Source organism: Bos grunniens, chromosome 27 (assembly GCF_055505025.1).
Source record: "Bos grunniens cultivar Pamir isolate PY7600 chromosome 27, Bosgru_T2T1.0, whole genome shotgun sequence".
Lineage (NCBI taxonomy): Eukaryota > Metazoa > Chordata > Mammalia > Artiodactyla > Bovidae > Bos > Bos grunniens.
In genome coordinates, this window is record NC_141191.1 from 40651545 (window position 1) to 40664914 (window position 13370).

At 45.9% G+C, this 13370-nt stretch overlaps 1 protein-coding gene across 9 annotated transcripts; it reads right to left on the minus strand.

Moving 5' to 3' along the window:
• Window positions 1-278: 278 nt before the first annotated feature.
• Window positions 279-10326, minus strand: LOC147343862 (arylamine N-acetyltransferase 1). 9 transcript variants are annotated; one of them, XM_086380567.1, is made up of 4 exons: window positions 10270-10326; window positions 8966-9048; window positions 5733-5855; window positions 279-2697 (listed from the first exon to the last, which is right to left on the minus strand). In XM_086380567.1, the coding sequence occupies exon 4, from the start codon at window positions 2690-2692 to the stop codon at window positions 1820-1822; it is 873 nt and encodes a 290-aa protein (XP_086236693.1). In that variant the 5' UTR covers window positions 2693-2697; window positions 5733-5855; window positions 8966-9048; window positions 10270-10326; the 3' UTR covers window positions 279-1819. The 9 variants fall into 9 exon arrangements, with proteins under 9 accessions (XP_086236693.1, XP_086236692.1, XP_086236691.1 ...); XM_086380566.1 differs by lacking the exon at window positions 5733-5855 and adding an exon at window positions 6694-6868; XM_086380565.1 differs by lacking the exon at window positions 5733-5855 and adding an exon at window positions 6694-6881.
• Between the last annotated feature and the right edge of the window lie 3044 nt (window positions 10327-13370).

Sequence of the window (13370 nt, forward strand, 5' to 3'; positions counted from 1 at the left end):
GATGGTGCTGTAGGTCTGACATGTATTTATCTAGGCAGGGCCCCGCTTTACCTGGAGGAACAGGAGCCACAGGCTCATCAAGTGATTCACCCAGTGTGCACAGAATTGAACTCAGAACTACATACTTTGAAGCACATAGTCTTTCTTACCACAAAGAGTAAAAGGAAGTAAAAGAATAGAACTGGGAGACAAGAAAGAGGATTCAATGAAGACTCTACTGCAAAAAAGAAAAGCCCCATTAATAACCTAACTTTTCAAAAAAAACTTTGAGACTGATATTGTATTGGCCAGTAACATTTTAATTAACTTATTTTTCAACATCTAGATTTTACAGATAATACATGTTTAAACTTTTAGTACTAGACAAAAATACCTAGTTCCAAAACTTGAAAATTCCAAATATCAGTGTTTGAAAAAAGGTATTAAGGAAAAAAAAAAAAAAAGGTACATGTAAAAAGCTTACATGAAGAAAAAAAATTTTTTTAAGAAATTAATGAAAGAAAAAAGGTCCATGAAGAACTGTGGCTGCAAAAAGAGCCATGTAAGAAATTATTGGCTGTGTCAGTCTCTTGGTACTTATGTTAACAAGTATTGGTTTATGCTTTGTCTTGAGAACTATTAGGTTATTTGGAAGCAATATCATTTCTCATTTTTCTTTGTTGAATTACAATCCCATTATACATGTGGTATTTCTGCTCAAATTTGACATTGGATATATGCTGGGAGAATTTAATAAAAATGATTTCCTCTAAGTTCTAGTTACTGAATGATGGTTAAACATGTTCTAAGAATTCAACATTCAACCAACATGTGAAGTTTTCTAGCATATATCACTTTTTCCTCAAGAAACCATAGGCCATCATTAAAATATTTTAAACCTTCGCAATTATAAATCTGGAAAAGGTCCAGTTCAGTTCAGCCACTAGTCCTGTCCAACTCTTTGCGATCCTATAGGCTGCAACACACCAGGCTTCCCTGTCCATCACCAACTCCTGGAGCCTACTCAAACTCTTGTCCATTGCATTGATGATGCCATCCAACCATCCAATCCTCTGTTGTCCCCTTCTCCTCCTGCCCTCAATCTTTCCCAGCATCAGGGTCTTTTCCAATGAGTTGGTTCTTCACATCAGGTGGCCAAAGGATTGGAGTTTCAACTTCAGTATCAGTCCTTCCAGTGAATATTCAGGAGACTGATTTCCTTTAGGATGGACTGGTTGGATCTCCTTGCAGTCCACCGGACTCTCAAGAGTCTTCTCCAACACCACAGTTCAAAAGCATCAGTTCTTTGGTGTTCAACTTTCTTTATAGTCCAACTCTCAAATTTTTTTTAAAAAACGTTATCTGATGTTACATGCTGACATTTTTAAAGGGTGAAATGATCTGATATCTATGATTTTCTTCAGTAAAATGTGGGAGTGTTGAGAAAATATGATAGATAGGCCTCTAGTTCCTAGTTGATAAACTGAGTGATAAGTAAATGGAGATTTATTATTTCATTCTCTCTATTTTTATAGACAGGCTTCCCTGGAGGCTTAGTGATAAAGAATCCATCTGTAATGCAGGAGAAGCAGGTTTGATCCCTGGACCAGGAAGATCCTCTGGAGTAAGAAATGGCAACCTATTCCTTATTCTTGCCTCGGAAATCCCATGGACAGAGGAGCCTGACAGGCTATAGTCCATGGGGTCGCAAAAGAGTCAGACACAACTTAGCGACAAAACAAAAACAATAACAAAAACAACTTTTATTGACATTTAAATTTTTTGTGATTAAAAAGTTATAGCACCAGAAGTAATCATGAGACCATTTTTACAGCTTCCTCTAAATGGTAAAAAATTTATCACCATGTTTGGGGGTAAGCTTTTTCTCCAAGGAAATATTAAATATGTTTTTTAGATTTTCTTCTATTTCTTTCTCATTCAGTGTCTTAAACTCTACCAAATCTGTATTGTCCTTATAATTGAATCTCCTGTAGGTGAGGGTGAAACCCACTAAGCAATGAACACCTTCTGGGGTCTGCAAGGAGCAAAATGACTTGCTTGTAAACACAGATGCTGGAGACTCTTGAAGGTATGTATTCACCGACTCAAAGTCTTTAATTGTTCGAGGTTCAAGAGTAAAAGAGTAGATTTTCCGATACTCATTCTTTTCCAAGAGGTCAGAATCCAGAAAGTCTTGGTTTGGGATGTACTGCTCTCTTCTGATTTGGTCCAGGTACCAGGTTCCTCTGTCTTCAGTCAAGCGGAAGATGCAAGGCGTCTGGGGCTGGTACTTCCCAGAAATTAACTCGAGAGGCTGCCACATCTGGTAAGAGCGCCCAAACCCAGCATCAGCAATGTAGTCCCTGCCGTCGATGGTCACCTTCAGCAGGAGGTGGATCATGGCGCTGCTGTATTTGTCGTTGAATGTGTTGTACACATACCCTCCCAGTATGGTGGTCTCAAAACCGATCATGGTCAGGGCCCAGTACAGAAGGTGGTTGACTTGGAGACACCACCCACCCCGTTTCCTCCTCACAATTTGATCAAAAATGACCTCTAAGTCCAATTCCATGGCTTCCCCACAGTGGATGTTAAGGTTCTCAAAGGGAATGGCTCGGATCTGATGCTGAAGAATGTCAGTTAATGTTTCCAAGTCCAATTTGTCCCTCGAGTTCTTATAACCAATTCTTTCAAAATATGCATCAATGTCCATGGTTCCTAAAGGAGAGGAAAACAAAACAAAAGCAAATATATTGCTTTTATACTTGGATTTCTTTGATTAGCTTGATTATAACAAATGTATTTTAAATATAATATTTTAATAGGCCTTTAAATATTTAAGGCATAATTATATGCCTTTTGTGTGTATGCTTTTCCTGTTTTACTGCCTTTTGCATGTACAAGTTCACAGATGAAGAAGAAAAGTATCACTTCTTCCATGTTTTGAGCACGAGAAGTTGGAAATCCAGATGAAGTGATGAGTAAAATCACAAAGAGCTTACATGTGGTTTTCTTGGTGATGAGGAAGGAGAGGTACAAATTGGCATCAATTAAAATAGAGTTTACAAACAATTTCTAATATAAACAGGAGAATGATATAACAGGCTACTTGACCCGCTCAGTTTCCTCTTTAGCTGAACTTTACAGAAATTTCCCTACTCAACACGTCAGTTTGTTCACAAACTGATTTATTCATTTATTTAGTAAATGGTTGCTGAAATTTTATTATGTGTAAATTACTAACCTAGTGATTGCTTGTCTTAAAAAAATCCTATATTTTATGGGGGCTGATATGACACAGATAATGAAATGAATTTTAAAAACACATGCAATTTCTTAGATTGGGATCCGTGCTCTGGAGGAAATAAAGTGAAGAAGGAAGATAAGACATGCACAGAGAGAGCTTCAGTTTCCAGTAAGGTGGGCAGAGAAAGCTTCACTGTAATTTTAAGGATGGGAGAGAAGGAGCTACCTCCATATGTGTGGGAGGATCACTTAGGAAGAACCAGAGAATTTTTAAAAAGTCTTATACCGAACCCTGCCTAGAGTGTCCAAAGAACATTCAAGGAAGCCAGGAAGAAGGAAGCAGAGGGACTGAGAGGAAGCCTGGACCGAGATGAGGCCTGGCCTTCTGGCTCTTCCTCTGAAATGAGGAATCACTGTGAGAGGGGCAAGGGGAAGCCTGCACTTTGGGCAAAGTGCACCGTCGTCCAGTTGATACATATGGACGGGGACCTGCACACACGGAGCTGAAAGAAGAGACACGTGGCCCAGCCAGGAGCAACTCAAAGCACCTTTGCTCCAGGTCCAGTGCTTTGCTCACGGATGGCGTGTGGCCCAAGTCTGCTCTCCGAGACTCTGCTGAGGGACTCTGCTGAAGCCTAAGCAGGTGCTTTTCCTGCAGGGCCAGAAGCTGGTGGGATATTTGCCCAAAGCTAGTAGGAGATCTTGCTGAAGAATAGCACCCACCAAGAATTTAATGAGTTGAGGAATGAAAAGCAGGAGAAGGAAAGATGGGAAAAGACATCAATCAGGTCTTAAGCTATATCTTGCTTTTCTGGTAAGGTGAGTCAAAAAAAAAGTTCTTATTTTGTAAAATTCCATGTTGAAAAAGTTTCTGTCCATTAATCACTGATTGTAACAGTGGTGTATTACCTTTGGTAAGGTGACATGGCCTGAGGTGAGAGGCTTAAAAAGGCCTGCCCTAGGTTAATGGTGATAAGCTATGTATTTCTGTTGTCCTTCTTAATGTCTTTTCTTTCAGATTCACCTAGTTCTTTGTTTTAATCAGTTATTCTTCCCATTTTGCTAGTGTGTCAACTTTATTCTTGGTATCTATAATCTGATCTCCAAATCTCTTAAGCTTATTTCATTTCTTCTCAACTTTATATCCATCAGTTTCCTTTCTCAACATCCATAGAAGCCAAAAACTCGACATCAGACACGGAGAGAACAACTGGTACTGAGCCAGACCACCACAGACCCTCTTCTGCTTCTATATCCAACCAGTGCTGGTAAGTAAGGAGGGCAGCTGCTGCGGAACAAAGAAATAGCATTTGGACCTGCCTAACCACTGCATTTCAGAGAAGGCATCGGCACCCCACTCCAGTGCTCTTGCCTGGAAAATCCCATGGACGGAGGAGCCTGGTGGGCTGCAGTCCATGGGGTCACTAAGAGTCGGACATGACTGAGGGACTTCACTTTCACTTTTCAATCTCATGCATTGGAGAAGGAAATGGCAACCCACTGTAGTGTTCTTGCCTGGAGAATCCCAGGGATGGGGGAGCCTGGTGGGCTGCCGTCTATGGGGTCGCACAGAGTTGGACACGACTGATGCGACTTAGCAGCAGCAGCAGCAGCAACCATTTCATTTACCAGTGGGTTAACCCACCTTCTTTTATTTGGAAATTAATGTATACTTTTTTAAGTTATATTTTGATTTTAAAGTTTTTTTCTTTGTTCCTTCTTTTTTTAAAGATATGATGCTAACTTAGAATTTAGTAACCTCAAGTCCATTGAGAAGAACCCAGTATTGGAACCTGAATGCAGGCAGCATGTGATAACCAAAGTATACCTCCGTGACTAAATAGAAGAATGATGAACTACTGAAGCTAAGATAGAAGGTGAAATATGGAGCCACTAGGAAGTAGCTGTCAGGATAAAACTGGATGAGAACTCTGCAACATTTATACATTGACTTGTAACTTAGATGTGCACTGATATATTGCCTCGTTTCACTTGATCATAAATACAAGAAAAGAATAAAAGGAAGCAGAGAGAACACACTTAGGGAGTCAGCTGAGATGTCTCAGAAAAGCAAACCGTTCTATGGAAGTTCGATGTAGATGGATTCTCAGCTTTAATTCAAAAGACTTGGAATGTTTCTTCTTCCTGGTTCACAGTTTAGAAATAATAGAAAAATAGTTTTAAATATATCATAGTCTTCCTTGAAAACAAAGAGCAGCAGTTCTGCTGGGACATGAATAGGAAGAATGTTTAAAATCACAAAATAGAAGGAAAGAGAGTGACATGGCCATCTGCACCGCACAGGGGACAGAGCTGGACGTCCAGTCACAGGCGATGGGAGCAACATGGGGGCGGGGCGCTCAGCCCACTTCCTGGGGTTTAAGTCACAGGAGGACCCGAGCACAGTGGGCCAGGCAGTCAACAAGGATGGGTGAACCCTGTTCAGGCCCCTGATCGATACTACAAGTTTTACCAAACACATCAAAGACCAGCATGTAAGGGAGCACCTGTCTTCCTTTAGCTTTAAGTATAATTGCGACGGCTTCCCAGTGGTGCAGTGGTAAAGATTCTGCGGGCCAGTGCAGGGCACTCAGGAGACCCAGGTTCCATGTCTGGATCAGGAAGATCCCCTGGAGGAGGAAATGGCAACCCACTCCAGTATTCTTGCCTGGAGAATCCTGTGGACAAAGCAGCCTGGCAGGCAACAGTCTGTTCAGTTCAGTCGCTCGGTCGTGTCCGACTCTTTGCGACCCCATGGACTGCAGCACGCCAGGCTTCCCTGTCCATCACCAATTCCCGGAGTTTACTCAAAGTCATGTCCACTGAGTCAGTGATGCTATCCAGCCATCTCATCCTCTGTCATCCCTTCTCCTCCCGCCTTCTATGGGCTACAGTTCACGGGGTCACGAAAGAGTTGGACGTAACTGAGTGACTAAGCAGCAGCAGCAGCCGACACGCATACACGCACAGCGCTGCCGACACGCATACACGCACAGGGCTACCTCCCCGCAGCCTGTGCAGATGCAAGTCAAAGTGAAAAACTCAGAAGAGAAAGGCAGAATCGACTCCTTATATTATAGGACAGAGTAGAAAAATTGTGGCTAAACTACTTTAAAAACACGTTTTAAAGGTGACTGAAGTGAAAGCCATTCTACCCGCTGACCTCCGCCTCGGGTGCAGAGGGTAAAGAACAGAGCCTGCTCAGAGCGCCCTGCTCGGGCCCAGGGTGCTGCGGAGGACTCGGGACCGAGGCTGGTGTGGGGGGATGCTGAGTGTCGGCCACCCGGGTCCCCTCAGGTCTGTCTGACCACCTGGCTGTGCCCCTGACAGGCCTGGCTTCAGGACCTGCAGACGGACTCTTTGGCAGACCTCCTGGGGGCTCCTGGAGCGGCTGTGCCCTCCTGTGTGGAGAATCAGACTTGTCGGGGGCTTTGTGTCCTCTCAGGACAGCCCTTCATGGGGACTCACCGGCGTGATGCCTTGATTCGAGAAAAGACTCTGTCTGGAGTTGTGATTCCCACCTGGGCTGGCACTGGGGCTTGCCCAGGCGCCCTTCCTTCACGAGGCACTTGCTTACCGGGCCGGACTCAGGTCTGAACCTGGGGATCCTGACAAGTCACGTCAGTGGCCACCGGGGAGAGCTCTGTGGGAGAGAGCTAAGATGCACAGGATGAGGCAATTTCTAGAAGGCCCTGAAAGTCAGGCCAGAGAGACTTCTTCTGTCACCGAATGAATGCCCGTTGCTTCGCTGAATGGACAAAGGCCAACAGTCATCTGGCTGCTGCAATGTATCCCTAAGTGACACGGTTCTTCAGTTACCAGTTACCTCTCTGATGTAGCCCCGGAGAGCAGGTTGAGATGAACACCTCAGCTCCCAGTCTGGGGTCTCTACGCCTTTCACATCCAGCAGTGGTTTCAATTGTTTAATTTTATTTTACTTTATATTTTATTTTTGAGCTAGAGAAATCCTGATTCTTTCCCCAAACAAAATTGTAAGCCAAAGTCTAAAATAGAATAATTGAAAACAGGTTCGTCCAGAGGCAGTCTGGCCCTGAGATGCTGCCCTCACAGCTCAGCGGTGCAAGCAGCCAGGGTGGTTGCGGACTAAGGTGGCGTCTTCCATCCCAGCTGCCCACACTTCAGACACGACCGCCTGGAAGAGCCTGAGACGGTGCGAGCGAGTGGATTTTCTTCCTGTATGTGTTTCACATACTGTTTCCTTTACTCTGACTCAGTGATGGCATCCCACTGGATTAACACTAAGACTCACTCCCGACCCCAGGGCAGAGGGGCATCTGCTTGATCCTGGGATGGAAGGGAGCTGCGAGGCCAGCCCTGCTCTGAGGCCGTTGGACACCCCGCCTTAGCTCACTGAAGGCCCGAGGCTCTGCCAGGGCTCTGCGCTGGAGCTGCAGAGTCAGGCAGGTACTGTGGGGACCGCTGAGCAGGCCCCCCAGAGCCCGTCTAGACGGCAGAAGCCAAACAAAGCCAGACTCCGGGACAGAAGTACGAGGGAGTTGATAGTTTAAAAAAAATCTCATTTTGAGGGGAGGAATGGAGGAGGAACTAAAGTGAGGTCCCAGGGGCAGGGAGTGAGGCGCCGAAGTCACACTCTGGGCCAGAAGCAGGGGCAGTATCTCCCGCCAGCCTTTCTGCTGTGACTGGAAGTGTTAGTCGCTTAGTCGTGTCCCACTCTTTGGACACCATGGACTGTAGCCCGCCAGGCTCCTCTGTCCATGAGATTCTCCAGGCAAGAATACTGCAGTGGGTTGCCATGCCCTCCTCCAGGGGAGCTTCCGGACCCAGGGATCGAATCTCTGTCTCCTGCATTGCAGGCAGATCTTTTACCGTCTGAGGCACCAGACAGGAAGCCTGTCATGACTAAACAGATTAAGGATGCTTGGGGCTAGTGCACTGGGAGAACCCAGAGGGATGGTATGGGGAGGGAGGAGGGAGGAGGGTTCAGGATGGGGAACACATGTATACCTGTGGCGGATTCATTTTGATATTTGGCAAAACTAATACAATTATGTAAAGTTTAAAAATAAGATAAAATTTAAAAAAAAGATATGCAAAAATGTAGATTGAAAAAAAAAATTGGTGTGACAATCACACGACCTAACTAAACCATTTAAAGTGAAAGATTCAGTCCTTTGGTACCTTCACAACTTGGTGCAGCCACCCTTCTGTTTAGTTCCGAACTCTCTCACACCCCCAGTAAGACCCCAGACTCGTGGGCAGGTACTCCCCAACCCCTCCCGCCTCTGCAGCCCCCAGTCACCTCCCTGTCTCTCTGAGGGCTTCCAGCTTCAGCTGTTGCGAACAGCGCTGCAGACAGAATCTGTGCCCAAGTGCTTTTTCCTGTATCTGATTTCAATTCACTGGGTATGTGCTTAGAATAGAGCTGCCCAGCTGAAGAGTAGGATTTAGAGATGCTTCCAGTGGCTTTTCTTTCCCTGTGCTCTGAGTTTCTTTTCCTCTCCTTCCCACCCCTTCCCTTTGCTGTTCAGTCACTCAGCCTTGTCCAACTCTTCGCTATCCCATAGACTGTAGCCCACCACACTCCTCTGCCCATGGGATTTCCCAGGCCAAGAATACTGGAGTGGGTTGCCATGCCCTCCTCCAGGGAGCTTCTCCAGGGAATCTTCCTGACCCAGGGTTCGAAACTGTGGCTCCTGCATTGCAGGCAGATTTTTTTTTCCGTGAGCCACCAGGCAAGCCCTCCCTTCCCTTTTCTTACCTGTTTTTTTGGTGTCGAAGCTTACTGCAAGGACCTGTGAACCAGCCCAGTCCTAGGGTGCAAGTGGCCAGCCCAGTGATCTTCTGGATGAAAAAAAAAGAGGTTGCCTGGCAAGCCAAGCCCACAGCCCCTCTTCACAATGCTGAGAGCGCAGGCGGGCTGCGGGGCTGCCCGTCCAAGGAGAACAGCCAAAGAAGGTCAGACTCCGTCAGCAGAAAGGTCTGAATGTTTGTTTTGCCTTTTATTCCCTTTTGAGGAGAAGTAGAAACTCAGATTTGTAGGTGTAATCTACCTGTTTTTACAACTGGCTCTGAACTGTTGAAACCTGTCAAGGCCAAACAAAATAAGTCTCTGGGTGGGATGGAACTATATATATATAGTTGGCAGGTAACAACTTTTTTCTGAGTGCGAGAGGGTGGGATCAGCTATTGTGTGGCTGAGAAACTAAACAGTGACTCAAGGGAAGGTAAAGTTCAGTGATCAGAGAGCAAACAGGCATATGGTTTTTGTGGGCACAGGTCAGGGCAGGGGAGCAAAGTCCAGAGCAGGCAGCTCACAGGGCCCCTGGCTTTGGAGCCGTCCGCCTCCACAGGCTCCTCTGTCCTGCAGAACTCTGCTCATCAGTGCCCAGGGAATGCTGTCATCAGCCTGCCTGATGGTGAGAGAGTTGTTCCTGGCATGTATGGCTCCTGGAGACCCTTGGGCCCCTCCTTCTATCCAGAGAAAACCTCCCAAGAATTCTCTTACACTGTGCAGACAACGCAACCCAGCCTCCCTGGGTGTTTTGGGACCAACAGAGAACTTCTGATCCCTTAATGCCGGAGGAGCCGGAGTGACCCTGAACTTGCTGCCTGCAGGACTGACTGAGCCCTTGGGGACACGCTCAGTTAGGTTCAGAGAAGGTGGACATCACTGTTGCAATTATCCGAGAGGAGAACACTGTCCTCTGAAACACGTGTTGTACACATTAGCTATCTTTTATATATTCCTTTAATCCTCACAACAGACTTTCTAAGTAAACTCTCTTATTAGCTCCAGCGTTCCGAGGGATAAACTGACGTTTAGAGATGCTTCTGTGTCCTGCCGAGTCTTCCCAGCTGGCGTGTTGGGTGGCTGTGACGCTAACCCTGACAGCTGCAGTGGGGGTCTGCAGCTCTGTTATCCTGCACAGCAATTACAGCGTAAGCACGTGTCAGGCAAACTTCCTGAACTGTCCTAGGACCTGAAATTCAGTCTCCAGTCCCCTGGACTCACATTTGAAATAGGATCAAGCCCCAATTTCCAAGCATAAACAGGTCACTCACCGAGCTCTCTGGGACCCACGACCAGGAATCAGGGCGACGGCCACCCTTCCACTTCCTGGCCCAGCCCAGGAAGAGCTCTCCTTCCTGTCTGCAAAGTGCTCCACCCCCGAGTCTAGTTACCGTCACCCCGGAGCTCTGGGAAATGTAGTCGTGGGGACTTGGGTTGACCCTGTGCCCCTCCTGTTCCAATGTACCCTGGTGAGCCAAGGCCTCGGGGTTCAAAGGGGAGGGACCTTGTAGTCCACACAGTTCTTACTCTTAGGCAGCCTGAATATGGATGTGCTGTGTGTGCTGTGGGAGGTTAGGGTTTTGAGAGGCTCCAAGAAGCGCAGACCCATTAGCCTAGAGGAGCAGGAGGACATGGACATTTTAAATCACTGCCCCCTCCCCAGGTTATGACAGCATTTCCTCATCAATTTCCAGGAAGCCCCCAACTTTCTATTCTTCTTCCCCAAGAGGCAGTGTGTAATGTTGTCTAAATGTGTCCACATAGAAGTTATGAGAGAGACATACATAATATGCTTTTGCTTCTGTGTTTCTGATTTATGTTAATGATATTAGCCCATCACTCTGCTGTCTCTAATGCATTTCCCTCTGTTTTGTTGTTGCTTAGTTGCTAAGTTATATCCGACTCTTTTGAGACCCCACGGACTTGTAACCTGCCAGGTTCCTCCGTCCATGGGATTCTCTGAGGCAAGACTACTGGAGTGGGTTGCCATTTGCTTCTCCAGGGGATCTTCTCCATCCAGGGATCGAACCTGGGTCTCCTCCATTGGCTGGTGGATTCTTTACCACTGAGCCCCCCAGGAAGCTTCATTTCCCTCTACGGTTTACTTCCGTAACTGTCTTCATGACACAAGTGTTGCCTTCTGCTCTCTCAAACACTGAGAGTTCTAGTCTGTGCCTCTGGTATGACTCAGCATGAACTTGGAACTCTCTGCCTGAAGGCTTTCTCCTGGCCTCTGCTTGGGCAGGTCAGATGGGCCTGCAACTAACGGCCCTGCAACACCACTTGGCCCGGAAATGGGAGTGGGAGCATCCGTTTCTAAGCATAAGCAGAGCCTGGCACCAATATTTCCACTGCTCTAGACAACCGTTGGAGAAGGCGATGGCGCCCCACTCCAGTACTCTTGCCTGGCAAATCCCATGGATGGAGGAGCCTGGTAGGCTGCAGTCCGTGGGGTGGCGAAGAGTTGGACACGACTGAGTGACTTCACTTTCAGTTTTCACCTTCATGCATTGGAGAAGGAAATGGCAACCCACTCCAGTGTTCTTGCCTGGAGAATCCCAGGGACGGGGGAGCCTGGTGGGCTGCCGTCTATGGGGTCGCACAGAGTCAGACACAACTGAAGCGACTTAGCAGCAGCAGCAGCAGCAGCAGACAACTGCATGGATACTGTGTCCAGAGTGTGTGTGTGTGAGTCGTGCAGTCATGTCCGACTCTTTGCGACCACATGGACTGTAGCCCACCAGGTTCCCATGTCCCTGGGATTCTTCAGGCAAGAACACTGGAGTGGGTTGCCATTCCCTTCTCCAATATCTGTAGTATATGAAGGTAAACCCCATTACTTTTGGATAACTCATATCCAGGAGCATATGCATCAGGTATAGTAGTTAAAAAAAAAAAAAGCAAAAGAAGTAGCTTTAATGTGTTTGTTACTGACAAAGCACTGAGATTAAAATTATGTATCTTATACAAAGCAGAATCTCCTGAATTCTCAGCTTATGTTACTCAAAGTGTCGCAGACTCACTTGCATCATTATCGCCTAGGGTTCCTGTTACAAGTATAGGTAAGCAGTAATCACTCACAGCTGGTGAGCCAGAATTGGATCTGCAGTTTTAACAAGCTCACAAACTGAAGCTGATGCACACCGATATACTTTTGTGGTTTCCCTTTAAGATGGCTAACGTTCAAGTTCAATCCAGATTAAGTGTAAAAAAAAAAAAAATACATCGCAAATTCTTTGGAACATATAAAAAGGTTGGAGGGTTGACTGAAGACCTTCCACATTCTAAGATCTGTGTGTTTTTTATTTCCCCCAGTATAATTAGCTTACCTCAATTCAATGAGGAATAATGGCTGCAGTCTCTACTAGCAGGGCTGAAAGTATGCAGCTTCTGTGCTGTGTGAGTTAACACACGTGGAATTAAAATTGTTATAAGTGAAATTCCTTGTATTCATTACATTCAGTGGGCTTTTCTCCAGTGCAAAATCCTTGTTATTGACAAGGAAGAAGAGACCTGGAAAAATCACTCACCTAATATTCATTCAGTCATTTCTCTACACGTGAATTCTAGGCGGCTCCTTCAGTGACGGTCTTCATTTAAAATCTCCCCATGGTAGTTTATATTCACAGGCAGTGTTGCTTTGCTAATTCACATAGATTGTCTATCTTGTAGCCTCTCAGTGGTCATAGCTTTCTGATTAAGTTTTAGGTCTTCTTTATGTTTCAAACTCTTTCATATCCATGAGCTATGTTTAATCAATTACCCTTTTATTGAAACTCAGGTCACACTTTGACAAGAGTCCTCAGATTGTTTCATCCTTCATTCAATTCAGTTTAGTTGCTCAGTCTTGTCCAACTCTTTGCGACCCCATGGACTGCAGCACACCAGGCCTCCCTGTCCATCATCAACTCCCGGAGCTTGTTCAAATTCATGTCCATCGAGTCGGTGATGCCAGCCAACCATCTCATCCTCTGTCGACCCCTTCTCCTCCCGCCTTCAATCTTTCCCAGCATCAGAGGCTTTTCAAATGAGTCAGCTCTTCACATCAGGTGGCCAAGGGATTGGAGTTTCACCTTGAGCATCAGTCCTTCCAATGAATATTCAGGACTTACTTCCTTTAGAATGGACTGGTTGGATCTCCTTGCAGTCCACAGGACTCTCAAGAGTCTTCTTCAACACCACAGTTCAAAAGCATCAGTTCTTTGGCGCTCAGCTTTCTTTATAGTCCAACTCTCACATCCATATACGACTACTGGAAAAAGCACAGCTTTGACTAGACGGACCTTTGATGGCAAAGTCATGTCTCTGCTTTTTAATATTCTCTCTAGGTTGGTCATAACTTTTCTTCCAAAGAGCAAGTGTCTTTTAATTT

What these genes read in the sequence shown, in the direction of transcription:
- LOC147343862 (XM_086380568.1), bottom strand. Translation starts at nt 2,692, where the DNA reads ATGGACATTGATGCATATTTTGAAAGAATTGGTTATAAGAACTCGAGG.